This window comes from Nipponia nippon, unplaced genomic scaffold (assembly GCF_047370975.1).
Source record: "Nipponia nippon isolate SJK-2023a ecotype South Korea unplaced genomic scaffold, ASM4737097v1 scaffold_5, whole genome shotgun sequence".
Classification (NCBI taxonomy): domain Eukaryota; kingdom Metazoa; phylum Chordata; class Aves; order Pelecaniformes; family Threskiornithidae; genus Nipponia; species Nipponia nippon.
In genome coordinates, this window is record NW_028262369.1 from 13,656,672 (window position 1) to 13,674,225 (window position 17,554).

At 45.8% G+C, this 17,554-nt stretch overlaps 1 protein-coding gene across 5 annotated transcripts; it reads left to right on the forward strand.

Moving 5' to 3' along the window:
• Window positions 1-312: 312 nt before the first annotated feature.
• Window positions 313-16,692, forward strand: BRAT1 (BRCA1 associated ATM activator 1). Of its 5 annotated transcripts, none has more exons than XM_087730664.1 (13): window positions 313-1,030; window positions 1,367-1,521; window positions 2,269-2,416; window positions 3,801-3,920; window positions 5,056-5,147; window positions 5,405-5,523; window positions 6,025-6,211; window positions 6,599-6,672; window positions 7,252-7,354; window positions 7,639-7,737; window positions 8,770-8,948; window positions 9,166-9,271; window positions 11,926-16,692. In XM_087730664.1, the coding sequence occupies exons 1-13, from the start codon at window positions 438-440 to the stop codon at window positions 11,997-11,999; spliced, it is 2,049 nt and encodes a 682-aa protein (XP_087586790.1). In that variant the 5' UTR covers window positions 313-437; the 3' UTR covers window positions 12,000-16,692. The 5 variants fall into 5 exon arrangements, with proteins under 5 accessions (XP_087586790.1, XP_087586787.1, XP_087586786.1 ...); XM_087730663.1 differs by lacking the exon at window positions 11,926-16,692 and adding an exon at window positions 3,336-3,708 and having other exon boundaries at window positions 742-1,030; window positions 2,272-2,416; window positions 9,166-10,152; XM_087730662.1 differs by lacking the exon at window positions 11,926-16,692 and adding an exon at window positions 3,336-3,708 and having other exon boundaries at window positions 744-1,030; window positions 9,166-10,152.
• The last annotated feature ends 862 nt before the right edge of the window (window positions 16,693-17,554 follow it).

Genomic DNA, 17,554 nt, shown 5'->3' on the forward strand with positions numbered 1-17,554 from the left:
CTCCGTCTGGCTGCCGAGGGCGACGGAAACGAGCACTGACACCCCCCACCGTGCTACCGGCCAGCCCAGGAGACGCAGGCAGAACCCAGAACCCGCGGGCTGAAGACGGACCGAGGCCGCCCTCCTCCCTCTCCTAGCCACCACCTCGCCGGCCTGGCGAGCCTGAGCGGGCTCCAGGCTTTGCCCCGGCCCCGCGGGCAGGCGGGAGCGTTTGCCAGGCCGAGGCCGAGGCCGGGCCCGGCGCCTCCTCCTCCCCGCCGCCTGCTCCTTACCAGCTCCCCCTCCGCGGCCGCCTCGCCGGCCCCGCGGGCCATGGCGGGAGGGTGGCGGGGAGGCCTTCGGGGGCGGCGGGGCCCGGCTCGGGGCAGGGGGCGGCCGCGGCGGCCTGGGCTGAGCGCCGGCCTCCCCCTCCGCGGCACTTCCGGGTTGCGGGAGCCATGGCAACCCGCCGCGCGGCGCTGGGGCGGGCCCGGCGCGGCGACGCCTGCGCAGAGCAGCCGGGGGCCTCCGCTCCGCCGCCGCCTCGGGGCACAGCCAGGCGGGCCCCGGCCTTGCTGCGGAGCGCGAGTGCCACCAAGCGGCCCCGAAAGGCAGGAAACCCCGCTGGGGTGGGGTGGGGTGCGGAGCGGCCCTTGGGAGGGCCGGCTGCGCTCCGCCACCCGCCAGCAGCGGGCGCAGGGACAAGGCCGGGCGGAGCGCGGCCCCTCACGGCCGCTGCCTTTAGAGCAACCGCCGGACCCTCCCGCACCCGCGCCGCCCGCCTGGGCCACGCCCCCGCCTTTGCGACACTCGCTTTGCGGCCGGGGCCGGTAAGGTGGGTCTGGGCCGGTGGCGGGGCCGGCGTCCCCCACCATGGCCACCCGGGAGCCGCGGTTCATCGCCCTGGCCCGCCGCCGCGTCGCCATGACCCGCGAGTGCGCCCTCCTGCTGCCGCGCGTCTTCGCCGCCCTGGCCGACCCGCGGCAGCCCGGCTCCGACGACACCTGCCTGGAGAAGCTGCTCGACTGGTTCCGGAACCTGACGGCGTTCGGTGAGTGCCCGCCGCTTGCAGGCCCCCCCTCACCCCCCCACCCCGGCCGCCGGTGACCGGCAGGGGCTTGTCCGAGGGGGAGGGAGGCCCGGGGGCCGGGACCCCGGGGGAAGCCTCCCTCAGAGGTGCCGTTCCCTCGCTGACACCTGCAAACACCGTTCGGCACTTGAGGCCTGTACCTGGGCTTGGGCTTCAGGGGAACCCAAATTGGTCTCTAGCAGTTGTGAGGGGTGACACTCAGCTCAGGCAAGCACCTTAGAGTTATAAGAGGGGACAGAAGTCCTGGCAGTGACCCTCTGTTTTCTGGCCTCTTCTGGGGCAACACCCGGTCGCTAGATCCTACCGTGAAGCTGCTGCAGGACAACCCCTGTCTGACAGAGTTCATCACTGCCGTGCTGGCACTGCCAGAGCCCAGTCCGAGCATCCTCTCCTTTACCCTGCGGTTAGCTGGGATACTTGCCGCTTCCGAAAACCGCTTCCAACACTTGCAGGTGAGTTGGCTACCCAGGTACCTGCTGCCACATGTCTGTTTCCTCCTTCTATATGGAGGACACCTGAAAATGTACCTGTCCTGCTTATAAAATTTCTGGCATACATTGAACAACTCAGCAAACAGTGACATGATAATGAAGACCCACAATCATACTGTTCCTTTTCACTTCTCATGTAAAGCTGTTGTCTTCTTCTGTCTTGCCACAGTATTACTATGAATGTCAATATGTAGTGCTACTCATCTGCAGTTCGAAACAGTATATGGGATAACATTATCTCACAGCAGTCGTTGCAAAATATTGTATCCCTGGACAGATCCTGTAGATCTAAACTGCACTAACAGATGTAGTTTTCCCTCCACAGCAGGCTGACAGGAAATCTCTGATTCCCTGCAAAAATGAGGGAGTTTTTTAAAGCCCTGCTTTCTACAACAGAATGCATTTATAGTACAAAACTCAAAGCCCAAAAGGCTTCCTTCAGGGAAGAGATGCATACAACTGCATAAAGCAGTCTAATGGAACTGATACATACATAAGTTGTCCTTAGCATCTTAAAAACAAGTCTGTGAAAGAAACAGCTGTTGAGTTTAAGCATGAGATTCTGAAAATTTTCTATTTTGATGATACCTCTAGCAAGAGAAGGTTTCACTACAGTATTGATACTCTTGACTTGGATGACAGAGCAACCTCTCCACTCCCCTTGAGCCCCTTTCCTTACTGTTTATTCTGTGTGTTCTCTGGCCTCAGCAGGAGAAGCTGTTGGTCAGGCTCTTTGGCAGGGATGGGCCGCTGAACAGTGCAGTGTGGGAAGATGCATCTGTGCGCAGTGGCTGGGTGGAGGGTGTGCACAGCATGATGCATCACCAGCCTGCCCTCCACTTCCTCTGCAATGGTGGTGAGTACTTCTAGGACTGGTAACTCCCCTAATCCTCTCTGTCTCTTCCATTCTAGTCAGTTGCTCAGATGTTAAATGAGAGAGATGGAAGTTTTCATTTATTTAAGATAAAAATAAGCCATTTGTCAAAACCACTGAAGTCATTAAAAGATGTTGGGGTTTTTGTTAAATTAGCTATGCATTTAATTTTTTTCTTCCCAAACACTGAAGATGGTGCCCTTTTTCGAGGGGAAAGAGGCACATCTTCTGAAACACATGATAAAAATAGCTTAAAAGCCTTCTGTGTTCTTATTTGTAACTCTTACTAAAAGGTACATTTCAGTGTGATTTTAGTGCAGAAAATCTAACCAGGGGCTCATTTATCTCTTAACACTTGCAGTATTTGCAGTCCCATTGTTGTTACATGGGTATGTAAATTCTGCTGTTAACAGCAACTTTAGATCCCATGTACAGAGGGGCCTAAAAGACTGGACTGGTACTAGTGTGCAGCATGCGCTGGTGTCCATGTGATGGAAAAGTTAGTACTGTTGCTGCTGTTCATGTTTTTCCTACTGGTTGTGTCCGGAGATGGTACCTGCTCCTTCCATAAATACACAGTGAGTGTGCTGTCAACTCTCCTAATATTACCAATGTTATACTGAAGTCCTCTTCTGTTCCTCGGTTATTAAAACACCTGAGGATCTGAAAACAATTTTACTTTCTTGTTTTGTTTGCTTTTTGTTTGTTCTTGCTTAAGCTCTGGCTGGCTTTGAAATGCCATAGACACTACAAAATAAAGTATAAAAAATGCCACCAACACCATTTAAAGCTGTGTGGTACTTGTATGAGAATAATACATGGTTGGAGTGCAAGAAGGCTCCACCTTACAATAGGAAGGCTGTTGTTTTTTCCTCCAGTGACTTGTTTTGTTTTCACACAGGAGGCATAGATGTGATCTTCGCTCTGCAAGGGGATCCCAGCCTGTTTGTGGCTTCAGCTGCCAGTCAGCTTCTGGTGCACATGCTCACCCTCTCTGTAGAGTCTGAAACGACTAAACCTCTCAGTACAAAGGACTGTGACTGGCCAGCGTGTGCCCAAATGATTATAAAGCACATAGAAGATTCCCTTCAGTCCAGCTCTCCCTCTCACATCGAGCAGTCATTAAAACTGTTAACTAGTTTGTTTGGCAATTGTCATGCTACGTGGACTGAAGTACTTTGGTTAGGCATATCAAAGCAAATAGAATCCTTTTTGATGGAAGAGACTGTTCAAGCACAGCACATGCTGGCGAATCTTTTGCTTAAGATGGCATGGTAAAGATCTTCTGGGACCTTGGATCCAGTGATGAAATATATCTGTTTCTACCATCTAATAAGACATATTACTTACACTTATTTCTTCTCAGGTCCCCTGTGTTTTGTGACACTGAAGGCAGTTTTTGGGCATTAGTGACTTCTGCTCTGGAACACTTAACCCCAATACAAGCGGGTCCTTTGGCAGTGGGAATTCTGAGGCTCTACAAATGGTAGGACTTACTGCAATGAAATTTTTGCACTCTGCAAATGTTTTTGTACTAATATCTCTGGTGTCTTTCTTTTTTCCTTGCTGCATTTTCCACTACATTCCTTAATATGTCAGACCAGCGGGCAAGAACTGGGCTAGCAGCTAACAAACTTCAGACACTGATAGGAGAATAATACAGTTTCAAATAGAGAGAAATGAAAGGAGCCACTATCATGTTTGTGTGTATACCCTTGCATCTTACCTATAGCCAGCCAATTTCAGGAAGAAATAGCATGCTCCTTTAACTTTATACTGCCAAGGTTGATTAAGATGGACACAGTTTGACTGCCTGTCAAATCCAGTAGTCTCTGTTCAGTTTCCTCTTTCACAAAAACACTGGCTAGTGTAAGAGCTTTCACTGCTGTCCAGCAGAAGTGTGCATCTGGAGACTCTGTTGACAGCTGTAGAATAACTAAGGTTAGAAGGAACCTGTAGAAGCGATCTAATTCAACCTCTTGCTCAGTGCAGGGCTAACTTCAAAGATAGATCAGGTTGTTCAGGGCCTTCACCATTCAAGTTTCAAATATCCCCAAGGATGAGGATTCCACAGCTTCTCTGGGCAACCTGTTCCACTTTCATTTCACTGTGAAAAGTATTTTCCGTATGTCCAGTTGGAATCTACGCTGTTTCAATTTAAGGTTCTTGTCTTGTTGTGCACCTCTAAGAAGTCTGCCTGCATCTTCTCCATAACTCCCCTTTAGGTAGCGAAAAAGCATCGAGAAATCATCAGATGAATACAGCACATACGGATACTGATTTACAGGCTAAGTAACACCTGTGTCTTAAGATATAAGGATACCATTTTGTTAACAAGAAATGCCTCTCTCTAAACCCCCTTCTTACGTAGAATCCCACTCTCTATTTGCATAGTTTGATGCGGCTGCTTCTAAATTCCAGAGCCATTTCTCCTGTGCATTCAGTTAGCGAGGGAAGCTTGGAAGAAGGCTTGAATCGTGATAATACTTTCATTGCTCTGTCGTTGTTGGCTTATTTAAAAGCCTGCATGAAAAACATTATTGTGCTCAGCATTTGGGGGCAGATGTTTGGGAAGGAATTGAAGTGTTCTTGTTTTGGTAACTGCTGTTTCCTCCTTGAAGCCCACAAGATGTGAGGATTCAGGCACTGACTGTTCTACTTCAGCCAATGGACTGTATTTTGAGAGCAGCCTCCCAGCCTCTGGAATATGCAGGTACAGTTGTGATAGAAAAGTTAGAGGCTTGTCTGCTTGATAGTGTTTTAATTGTCTGGTGCAGACAAAACTGGAGGAGGAAGAGTAGAAGTAGTCAAGGACAGTAGCAGTGTTTGTGGTGAAGTGCAGCATCCTACTGACAGTTGCATTTGAGGGGATATTCATACTACATCACCAGAATATCTTGATTAACTTTAAAAATCACAGCCCTTTGTATTCACTAATGACCCGAGCTCTTCCCTTCTTTTATCCTCTAGGTTTGCTGGATGAGTCTGTTAGTGATCCCATCACTGTTGAAAGTCTTCTGTCCTCCAGGTCATCTTGTGCTAGTCTCCTGTGTCAGACCCTCGCTCATCTGGAGGAGCTGCTGTCTCTGGTAAGATTCAGAGAAGGAAAAAAGCCTGGGGATCAAATTGGTCCTTGAAAGGCAGTGTTAAGATTGGTTGCAAGCTTTTGCAGTAGAGCTTAACAGAAAGTGGAGAGGAGTTGACAATAAGGGCTTCCATACATTAAAGAAATCTAGCATAGTAGACTCTAAATAGGAAAACAGGAATACCAAGGCTTCTAAAGAGGGACTGCATTTAGTTTTAAATCCATCTTCACAAGCTTTGTTACCGTACCGTACTTCTACTGCAATTACTGATCCAATGAAAAAACATAAATTGAACTGCTTTCCCAAGCAGTGAGAAGAATCTCCTTCTGTCTGTGCAATAGTTCTTGGGAGCGAGGAAGATAATTTGTAGTTATTAGCATTGTGGTACCTTAAGAACACACTAGAAATTGCAATTTTTGCTGCCTCCTGACCAAAAACTCCTGCTCTGTATGCACACTTGAGACTTTTGCTGGAAACTTTTTTTTCTTTCTCCCCTCCCATTAGATTCATTTGCCAGTGGATTTACCCTATACATCTTTGCTACGCTCTCTCATGACAATATTACAATTCTGTAATGGCTTCCTGAGTCCAGCTTCTCCTCTGGGAAGCACGATAAGCCAAATCTTGATCAATTGCTTCAGAGTACAGAGGTCAGCTCTTGATGTCCTAGCAGCACTCTCGGAGCGAAAAGGTGATCTTTGCACTTTAATTTTTTTTTTAAATTTTGGAAATACTTGACTATTCTGTAGTTGCAGAATTTTTCATTCTCCTTCACTGACTTCTCTGAATGAAGACTACCACTTCCATTTTTGAAACTTGTTCATTTTTTCCAATTCTTCCTACTGCCTTGGCTAACCTTACTTTCTATTGATAAGCTAGGGCAGGTAATGCTGTAATTAAAAAGGTTTTAGTGGTTCTGAGAAATTGGATGTTTCTCCTTTACTCTGAGGACTGTACTTGCTTTCTTCTCCAAAACAGTTTTACAATCCTGTGTCTTTCTGTATTTCAGCAGTCAAATTGTAATTAAATTGCTCCTTCTCTCAGTATTGGTCCTTTAGTTTTGTTTTCTACGTTTCAGGCTGTGACACACTTATGGGAAGTCTATTTGATGTCCTTCTGGCATACCTGGAGAGTCCGAACACCAGCCCTACTGTGAGTATGGAACTAAGGAGAGATCCAAGTCTATTAGCTTACCCCAGTGGGATGTAGTTCTGGGAAACTGTCTGACAGTAGTTGTTTCTTAGCACAGTTTGTATTAGAATATGTAGGAGACTTGTCTTGGTTCTGGGTGGCTTGCAGGAAATAGCTAAAATTCTAATGAGTGAGTAACTGACCACTACATTGAGTGTTCTTGAAAAGACAGGAGCCATCACGTTCAAGAGTAGCACCAACGTACTCAACTTGACATGGCCCTTAAGTATCAAATTCTTTGCATTAAGGGGTTTTGTTTTCTTGCTTTGTTTTGTTCAAATGACTCTGACAACTGCAAATCAAAAGCTGGAGGTACTAGAACTTTGTAATAGTAAGCTGAGAACGGGCATTTTCTAGATGTGTGTTGGAAATGTTATATAAGCACTGTTTCTTTGTGGCTTACTTCTTAGTAAGGAAGCATATGGGCTTGTTTACTCTGAGAATTTGTCTGTAAGTTTGAGGCTAAACCAAATTTTATCTAGCATAAAGGCAACAATGCCTCCTCCTGTAGTAAAGTAAATCTGCTTTATATTGCTTCAGGTTCTAAAGAAAACATTTCAAGCTACATCCAAGTGGTTGGTACGCTTGCAGGAACTGTCCTGCTCCAACAATCAGCGGCAACAAACTGAGAAGATTTTGAAAGGTAACGAAGCTGCTCATGTTGGGACAAACAGCAGCTAGTGGCATACATGAAATCTGCTCTTGCCTATCTTTCCTGCTCAAAGCAGTTAAGATTCATTTGTTCTAAATTATGTTGAATTTAGGTTTAGCTGCCCAAATAGTGATTTAAAGAACTCCTGGGAGAAGCACACAGCAGCAGCAAAAGGGATTGCACCAGATAAAATGATATAGAGGTTGTACAGTGATTGCTTCAGTAAGGCCTCTTGCCTTTCATGTTTGTTCAAGCTTGTCATTTGGCTTTTACAGATGTATTTCTGGTGCTGCAGAAGCATTTGTGCAGTCCTTGCTGGGAAGTAAGAGATTCTTCTCTGGAGTTCCTCACTGTCCTGATTGAATGCTTGAGAGGTAGGTACAGAGATTTAACAGTTGAGATTGGAGGACTATTTCTTTTAATGTTATGAAAGTCAGTCAGGCTTGTGAAGCGTCCTCTGACCCGTAACTGGAGGGCTAAGAAAAGAGAAGCATCAAGATTTTTACTCTTAGATCATGATCAAAATCTGACAAAGAGATTAATAAACTTACCCTACTTTTCTGTTGAACTCAGATTGCTGTGCCCTCCTTAATGGCAGTTTTGACGAGTTAAACTGAGGGGTGTTGAGACAGTCATATACATTGAGACATGTATGTCAAGGCAGGTGACAATGCTTAATGGCAGATAATGCTTTCCCTTTTTTTCAATTTGCAGTGGAGTCTGTTTAGTTTCACTCAGCAGGCTGGGGGCTGGGATTTAGGAGGCTAAAAGCCTAGATCTGCTTTGCATGCTTTGGATTAATTACTGATTTTCCACTCTACCAGTAGCTTAGGCTTTGCAGCAGGTAGCACTAAGGCAATGTTAATTCTCCTACAGCAGCTCTGCGATGTTGGAAGAGAGGGGGACGTTGTTGACTACTGTTGTCCCCAGGTCACAAAGGAAGTATCCATCACACCCAGCTGCATTAGCAGTTTACCCTGCAGCCCCTCTCAGTGCTACACTTGCATTCTTTTTTCTTTGCCGTATGCCTTGACAGCAAGAAAGGAGGACTATTTTTTCCTCCTTTAAGCAAAGGCATAAGTTTGATGAGGCTAAAACCATGTCCCTGCTTGCCCAGAGAAAGTTTTTTCTCGCTGCTAGAACAACTGTAAATGGATTTTTCCAAGTTCCAGTGTCTAGCAGGGCTTGACTGAAAGTCACTGAGCTGCCGGAAAATGGGGAGCCTGACACAGAGCATCTGTGCTCTTGTGAGCAGCTGCCTGGTCTCTGCAGTGGCTCAGCTCACTGGCAGCTGTCCCTGCCGTCAGTGGGCATCCTTGTATGACGCAAAGAACTGTTTGCATTGGAAACACATTCATGCTCTGAGAGAATAAAGCCTCACTTCTTTGGATTGCTCTTGTTTACAGACCAGGATGAGTTCAGGCAGTCTCTCCTGTCTTCAGAGGTGCCGAGGCTTACAGAAAATCTTCTTGAGGATCCAGAAAGCTACGTGCGAGCGAGTGCTGTGACTGCTGTGGGACACTTGGCCTTCATTACTTACTTTGCTCCAGAGTCACCTGTCATAGGGAATCAGTATAATAAAGAGGTATGATGACTTTGTGTAGCCCACTGCAGAATCAAGCAGAACTACACATCAGTTTACTGCTGTACTACTTATAACTTTCTTCACAAGTTATCTGCAGTCTCATGCAGGCAGATTTCACAACCAGTAATGAAGAGACTAGATTTTTTACTTCCTGTGTTCTTCTTTCTTTGCATGTTCCTCCCCTCATTGTGCTTTCTCTTTGTCTTTTTACATGTAGAGCACTGTAGCAAAGCTTCAAGAAATCTTGTCAACAGACTCAGAGGGCTTTCCTAGGAGGGCTGTGATCAGCATCTTCACCAAGTGGCTGAGACAAGGCTGCACAGGTCAGCTGGAAGATACAGAGCAGTTTGTCTCTAAAGTGATCCAAACTGTGGAGCATGACTTAGACTGGGAAGTCAGACTTGGTGGTTTGGAACTGGTTGAAGTTTTCTGTAGTCAGACAATTTGCCAACTTGGCCTTCCTAAATGCCCATATGCTCCTGTCTCATCTGCAGTCACCAGTTCCATTCATCAGAATGAGTCGCTGCAGATATTTTGCCGCGCAAAACTGTTCAGCTTTTTGTTTCAGTCTTTGTGTGACTGTGACAAACCAGTAGGTCAGAGAGCCTGTGATATACTGCTTGGCTTAAGAGGTGATTTCTATCCAATTAGTACCCTGAAGGATTCACAAGGGACTGGAGATTCACCTGTAGGACACGGCATTGCCTGGTTACAAAGGACGCTAAGGCAGGGTTCTCTGGCCCAGAACTTCCCCACAGATGGTGGTAATGGGGTGGATTTTCAAAATCCAGAGAGCATGATGCTAGCTTTGGGTACAGTAGACTTAGAAGAGCTACATGATGAGCTAAATAAAAGTAGTGACCATGTGGAGAAAAGCCCTCAGTCCCTCTTACAGGACATCCTTGCTACTGTGGGGACCATAGAGGAGAATGAAGCTGACTGTTACTGAAGACATCTTTTGCTCCAAGGGAGCAGTGCTTAAGCAGTTTTCTTCTGGAGGAGAATTTTTTGCTACGAGTCCTGAAGTCTTTCTTGAGACAGGATAAAAAGTAGTGTTACGCTGAATGGAGAAAGGGATGGTTGCATTAGCCGTTAAATGGGTTAGAAAATATTTGCTTTAATACTGATGAATTTTTTGTTAAAAAGCGTAGTCTCCAATAAACTGTGATTTATTTTTTTCAAAGTAAACACATTAAGAAATGCATTTGTTCTTTTTTTAAGTCCTGTGTCTTTTAAGAAAGCACCAGACCATGCCTACATAAGGAAACATTTTTAAAAAATATAACAGTGACTGAAAACAAGTTGTTGCATGCTCCTTTTGGAGCCAGAGTAGCTAAAACTGATGAAGACTGGTTTTAAGGGACACTTGTTTTGACCTTATTAGTATCTCCATTCTAAAAACACAGTTCTTGAGTTCTCTGTTGCATTTTGAGGTCTAGAACAGAAGGTGGCATTTAAAGAGTCAAAAGCTGATCATCCTTAACATTAAAAAAAAAAAACTTTCTTCCAGGGATAATGTACTTGTTTGATCTCAGTAGTGACACTGAAAAGCTGACTTTGTTTTTAATTGAAGTCAGAAGGAAGTCCATTTTGCTGAATTTTTCAAGTGCTCCTGTTCTCCATTCTTAAAGAACTAGGATAGCTTCTAACTAGTAAGACAAACTGACACCTGCAGCTTTTTCATGATAAAATAGATCTATGCTTAGCTTTGATAAACAATTAGGAAACAGCAGCTATAGTGCAACTGGCAACACTGTTTTCTGAGCAAAAATTGCCAGTTTTTTTAAAAACTCAGGGAAGACTGTAGTTTGCAACTTACTCCAATATCTTGCCCCATATGCTAAGAAGCTTTCTGAAACCTAGGAAAAAAAAAAAAGGAGTACCTTTACCAGTAGGTCAAACCACGCTGTATTCCTTTTTGGCACTGAGGTGTTACTTGGCATCCTTCATCCTCCTGCAGCCTATGTAGAGGCAGGAACACAACGCTCATTTTAGGCTAATGGAGGCTACAGCATCTAATGCAGTGGAAGAACTTCCACAATCTCCTCCTTCACTATTATCCCTGCAGCAGTACAGTGGGGTGGGACATAGTTTGAATTTCTTGCTGCTGAGGTTGAAGGTTTACTCTATGCCTTTCAGTGAAGTTAGAACACTCACCTGTCGCTCTGTGCACAGCTTTATGTATGACAGAGCCTTTGGGTGTTGTACCAGCTGCTCTTATTAGGAGAAAGCGGCTCTGCTGCTGATACACAATTCTACCTGAGCAGGGTCTACACCTGGCAAAAGACAGAAGATATTAAAAATCAGGCCTTCTCCTGCCACTGTGTTTTTCTCAGAAATTGAAAGGGTTAGTGAGAGAGAGGGGATTTGCTTTTAAAGAAGCATGGATTGTTTGTGGAGTTTTAGCAATCCTGTCTGGTGAAGAGATTATAATTCCAAAACTAGCATTTTGTGTCGGCAATAGGTCAGATGTGCTCCGGGAAAAGGAGACAGCAAGTTGTGGGGTAAACATCTTCCCCCCGTTCAGCACTAGAATTCTTGTGATTTCAGGGTTATACAGTTTAGGAGACTCCAAGGAATTATTCAAATATCAGCAAATTGAAAAAGTGACTTGTTACAGAAGGGAAACTCCACTGCTTATTACCAAAGTCTCTTGACTCCCAGACCTATTAATTTTTAATGGAACTTTCTTTCTTTTTATATCATCTGGGATGATGGTGACATTATTAAGTTTGTACTGTTTGCCTAATTGCAGTCCAAAGTCTTGTTTATACACAGGATGCTTGTACACTAAAAACCCAATGTACAACAAACTGGGAGAGCTCCTTATCTTCAGAAGGGGAATTAAGGACTCCTTTCATCTTTCATTAAAAACAGGTCTCCACCTCCAGCAATTAGGTGACTCAGTGCTGATTTTGTACTTCTCTCTCTTCTTAGCTCACTACATTGCCTTACTTTGTTTTCTCTGCTGCTCTAGTTACAGTAGAGATTCTTATTAACACTGATATTCTTGGACTGGCATCCTGCACCTCATACTTGGGAGAAACATGAAGAGTCACGAACATCTGAGCAGCATGAAGAACAAATGCCAGGGAATAGAGAGATTATGGGAGACGAAAGCAGAAGAAAAATCCCATGTTTCTTTCCATAGAAAATGATGGCAGTGGGTCTTGCGAGATGAAAATGTAGCTACTGAACTAGTAAGCACACACCACCAACTACTAATGTGAATCACCCATCATGCTGGGAAGCCATACCTTCTATCGGGATGCCTATCTTTGCACACTGTTAAGAACTCACGTGCAAGCCCTACTCCACTTACTTACACTGCTAACTCATTTTCAACCCACTTCTTACCTACCAAAACTTTTTTTTGCACCTCCACAAGATCCTTACCCCAGCCACGCAGCTTTCTGCTGGGTTAAGAATTGACACCATGTGCTATGTCTTGCCAAGAAGCTGTGGCTGTGGTGCACCTAGGGGAAGGGTTTAACTCTCAAGAAGACAGTCCTGAGAAGCAGCCTTGGTACCCCCAGATGCATACCATGCATACTGAGCGTTCACTTCAACAAGTGCTATTGCTACTTACCACTTCACAAGGTGACAAACAGTGGTCCCTGCATAAACTCTACACATCCAGCTTGCTCCTGTCACACAATGAGGACTCCAACCACGTAGAGAAGGAGGTGGGCTGCCTGGCCTTCCATTATGGACACAGGAGAAAGTTCAAAGCTGCCTTTCTGGGATGGATTTCTGCGGAAACTGCTGCTTTCACACAGTCGGCGCTGTATCTGTGTACAGTTCCTGCAGGAGGCAGGCACCACTAAGAGAGTTTTTCCAACACGCGCGCACACACACACGCACAAACTACAAGCTGATTTCAGCAATGGCTGTGGCCAGACCTGGGCCTCGTTTAATGCAAGAAGCACGAAGGCTCAGGACTATTTGCCTTAATGTGGGCTGTGGATAGCAGGCGGTAGCAATACAAGTGATATCAACACAGAACATCACAGATTAGGAAAATGTATGTCTCCGATGGCTGGTACTGTGAAAGAACAAGATTACAAAGCTCATTTCAGCTCTTTATCTGCACAGGGGCAATGTAAGTTCTGTTGCCTGACCCGTATGCAGGTATTAAATTCCTAGAGTTGCTTTCAACACATTTCAACAAAGCTCTGAAGAAAGGCTTTATCCTTTAACTGCTCAGACTCAAACAGATGCAGGAGAGAATAAGCATCTTTGGCTCAGCCCTACACTAGTAACGGCTTTATAAAAGCTGCTAAAAGAACGGCTGTTAATTTTCTGTTTTAATACACTGGACGTTTAAAATTCAAAGAAAATTCGTTGCCTAATTATACTAATTGCACAACTTCGTAAAAATGGGCCATAAATGTCTAAGGCTGTTGCTTTAGCTTAGATACACGTGATCTGTGATTACAGATCAACTCATGCATATCTTTGCAATTTCTTTTGTCTGCCTCTAATAAAATTTGCTCTATCTTTCAATACATATTCATCAAGGCTTTAAAAACCACCGTCTGATAAAGAGGAAACTCATCAACCAGCTTCACTGCAGAAGTTCCACAATGAAAAAATATATCAGTAGTAACACCTCTGCAGTCTCTGTCATTTCCCTTTAGAGCAGCGGGTTTTGTCCTCTGCTGAGAAATAAAGCACCACCTAACACGGCTGGACCTCAGCCTGCATCAGATGCACGCCTCCGCAGACAGGACAGACCTTGCAAGCCAGCACGCAGAGAAATGGAAGGACTTTCTTTCAAAGCAGCGGTGTGTCTGTCTGAACCAGGTGGTACAAAGCCGGTGATGTACAGCTGTAATGAAAGCATTCGGGGCTCTGCGAACACACATCATGGATATACTTATAACTCATCCGCAGACGGAAGTGGAAATGAGCAGTCCGCATCGAGGGTCCCTGCAATACTACAAGTGCAATTACACAATTGTTTCAGTTAAAGCAAAATGAAACTAAAGAAAACAGTATTTCGATCTGTAATATCAATACCAAGTCTCTGCTTAGAGCACAGCAGCTTAATGTGGTAAAGGACTGTATTTACCGTAAACATAGGACATGGCTGCCTCCAAACCAAACCCATCCAAACCACGTTACTGCCCAGCCCGTTCTGCAGTTGCCCAGTTGTTAAACTTGGTGCAAGGGCAGGAACATGCTGCCTGGGACAGAGGGTGCACCCACTCCTCTGAGGGACATCGCTCTATTAGACAAGATCCGGTGTAAAGTAAAAACATGACCTTAAACAGCTCCTGTAGAGCATTAAGGCTTGAACCATGGTAGGGCTGCCCCTTTTCAGTGCAAGATAGGTGGGAATTACCCTTAAGAGACACATACACTTTCAGATCTTCAGTTCTCCCATGTCATTATCTCTTGGTCCTCATACTTCCAGTCTCTGTTGACCCCATATTCCCTGAGCTTTCAGGCTGGGTCAGTGGAAAGGAGCACAGAGCTTGTGCTGCTGTGCATAGGGACATCAAGGCTTGCCTGGGCTCAGCTGGTCCCTCACCACCACCCCCCTGCTCAGGGAGGTGACGTTTCAGCCACACTCAGAGCTTTGGCCTTGAACCAGCTTCTGGGCTGGGCTGTGACCAGTACGAAGGAGCTGCACAGCCCAGTCTGGCAGATGGTGAATCCAGGATGTACATCTTGAAACATGACTTGGCCCAGCCAAGCCACCTCCAAAATAAACCCTCATTAAGCTGTGTTAGCCATCACACATGAAATTCTTCTGATTTAGCCCTTATATAGGCTGGGCAGGGACACAGGTGAGCCCTGGAGTCCATCGCTCTCAAAACCAAATGCCCTCGATGGGACGGATCTCATGATTACAACTCTCATTACGTGCCAACAACAAAAAGCTGCAGTTAAAACGCAACTGGCAATGGTTGCTAAGTGACAGCATCCATACAGGCTTGTCACAGCCATGAGACAAACAGCTGTGGCTGCACAGCAATCCCATCTTTTCCGTGCAATTGAGGATAAAAGTGCTGTTTTCATTACCATGTAGTAACCTTAACTTTGACCTGTCAGAATATTTTATGTTTTAGGTTTTGATGAAGAGCCCTGTGAAAACAAGGCTAAAGCCTCCACCGACACCAGTGGAAGTGAGTTTGATTCAACACATCTTTAATATTGCATGCTGTTTCAACATATTTTCTTTCCAGTGAACTAGTGCACAAGGCAACAACACGGCTTTCTCAGCTAAATGGTCCATTTCTGAAAAACAGGGAGCTGCGTGACAGTATTTTCAGTGAGGGTCATTTGAAAAGGACAACAACAACAATCAACAAAAAAAAAATACCTGTCAGCTTCTAATGTGAACCTGTGGGCTATGTTCAACACTGAAAGTTTCTGCAATATCTGGAAAAGATGATAAATTTTTCAGAGCTGCAAACAACATATATCCTTATAAATAAAGTATTTAAGCTGGAACTTTAAAATTACATAAAGTGATGGTTGACTTGTTGAGGAGTCTGGGATCCAGCAGGGCACGAAGGGGTCACTTGCTCCAGTGAAAGCAGTGGTGGGATGGCGTGGGAGGAAGCTGTAATAGGCACTTAAGCACCATTTTGCCTGGGTGGAGTATTGCAAACCCCTAAAGTAGAGAGATCCTAATTAGCCCAACTGGCAGCTCAATGCATCCAAGGAAAATAGATACATTTTAAAAAAAGGGGGAAAAAAAAATATTGCAACAGGCTGTATACAATAGCTTGCTTACCCTACGTACTCTTACATGCTGCAGAAAAACCTGTTTGAGTCCATGCGGGTAGCAGAGACAAAAGGACGGATCTGTCAACGTCCCATGAACAGATCGGAAGTGACCAGGAAAAGCCACCACCCGGCTGCCAAACGGAGCGAGAAAAGCACAAACAGGCGTGCACAGCTTGGCACGCACACAGGCCGGCTGTAGCACAACCGAGAGAGCTGTACGGGCATATCCAGGCACTCAAACACGAGGGATCATCTTCAGCTGCTGATGCAGTGCATCTTGGCGTGAAACACCCTACCAGAGTGCGTCTGACCACATTTACTCCAAGCAACAGTTCCCAGCAACTGCTAAAGCTGATTATGCCCTTTTCTAATGAATTTTCTTTCGGCTCCATCCACAGAAGCCTTGATTTCCAGTGCCAGAGTAACAGCCTTGATCCTGCCGACAGCTCTAACAACACACGAGTCGCCAGCGCAGTCAAAGCTCATCCACGTGGATAAAGCCAACTTGACTGTTGCCTTTGGTCACTACCTCCATGTCAGTATATTAAACACTTCTGTTTTGCACATAGTGCCAGAGTAAAATGGAAATTTTTTCTTCTATATTTTATCCATAAATGCAGCACTTTTCCTAGCTGTTCTCTTTATTCCTCAGATTGCTTTGCCACAGTCAAGAAAACGAGCATGCCTCATATACCGGTATTAAAACCCTGAGTTCCTGCTCTCTAAATCACACAGCACAGGGTGAATATTGCTGTGCAGGCAAAGGGCTGACTTTTCAGCAGCATTAAATTAGGCAGCTCAAAGGTGTAGCATGCCGTCTGTCTGGCTGGATGAAAGGCACGTCCTCCGCGTACGCCATGGCGCAGCGCTGGCAGGCAGACAGCTCAACCTCGCCGTTACTACAGACATGGCATCATGGAGGGAAAAAAAAAAAGAGAGACCTCCTGTCTCCCTAATTCCTGTTGAGAGGTTCTGCCCTGTAGGGATCAGCCTTGCCCTCCCTAGTTTGGGAGCATCTTCTCCGCCCTTTATTTATCACAACGAGATCAAAGATCCATCTCCATGGAAACGTCTGAGCTCAAAGAGTTTCTGCACTATGGCTTTACATCCTGCACGGAGGTTTTGGCACCGTGTTTTGAAACAGCAGCTTTGAGATGATCAGCATTCAGGTTTCTTCAGAAATGGTTTGATTAGTAACAATTGATAACCTGAGCCGCATGCATATGCGTGTAAATAACACACATACCACAGAGCAGAGCTGCCGTTGCATTACGGCATCTGCAGTCCATGAGGGGTGCAGCCATTCAGCTGTACACCGAGGCATCTCATGCCCTGGCTCCTACGGCTTCCAGGCTGTTTCCCTCATGTCCAGAGCAGATGAGGGACACTGTCATGTGTGTTCTTCGATAGCTGGCACCCCAGCGCTTTGTCCCCACAGCTGAAGTTCGGTAGGACTTTCCGCAGATCTAGAGACCAGAGCCACATGGGCAGATCTGCTCAAGCCCGCTGCTGCCTGCTCTGTGCTGCATCTCAAGCCTCGGAGGAGGCAGCTGCAGAGCTGCTTGGACCCAAACAGAGATGGCAAGTGGCACAGCACCCAGCCCAGCAAAGACTTCATGAATCCTGCGTTCAAACTGTTACCTCTGAACCACCAGTGGCTGGGGCACTGGTGCTGGGTCATTCCAGTGACTTCCCTCCCGTAGTGCTGAGCTCCAATTCCTTCAGCACAGTCACTCCTACAACCGATTGCCAGGAGAGGGAAAATAAATTAAAAAATAAGTAAAACAGACATGGTTTATGATATTTTTGTTCCCTGTTCAACTCACCACATGGCCACACAAACTGTTAAGCTGTCGTACTGGGGG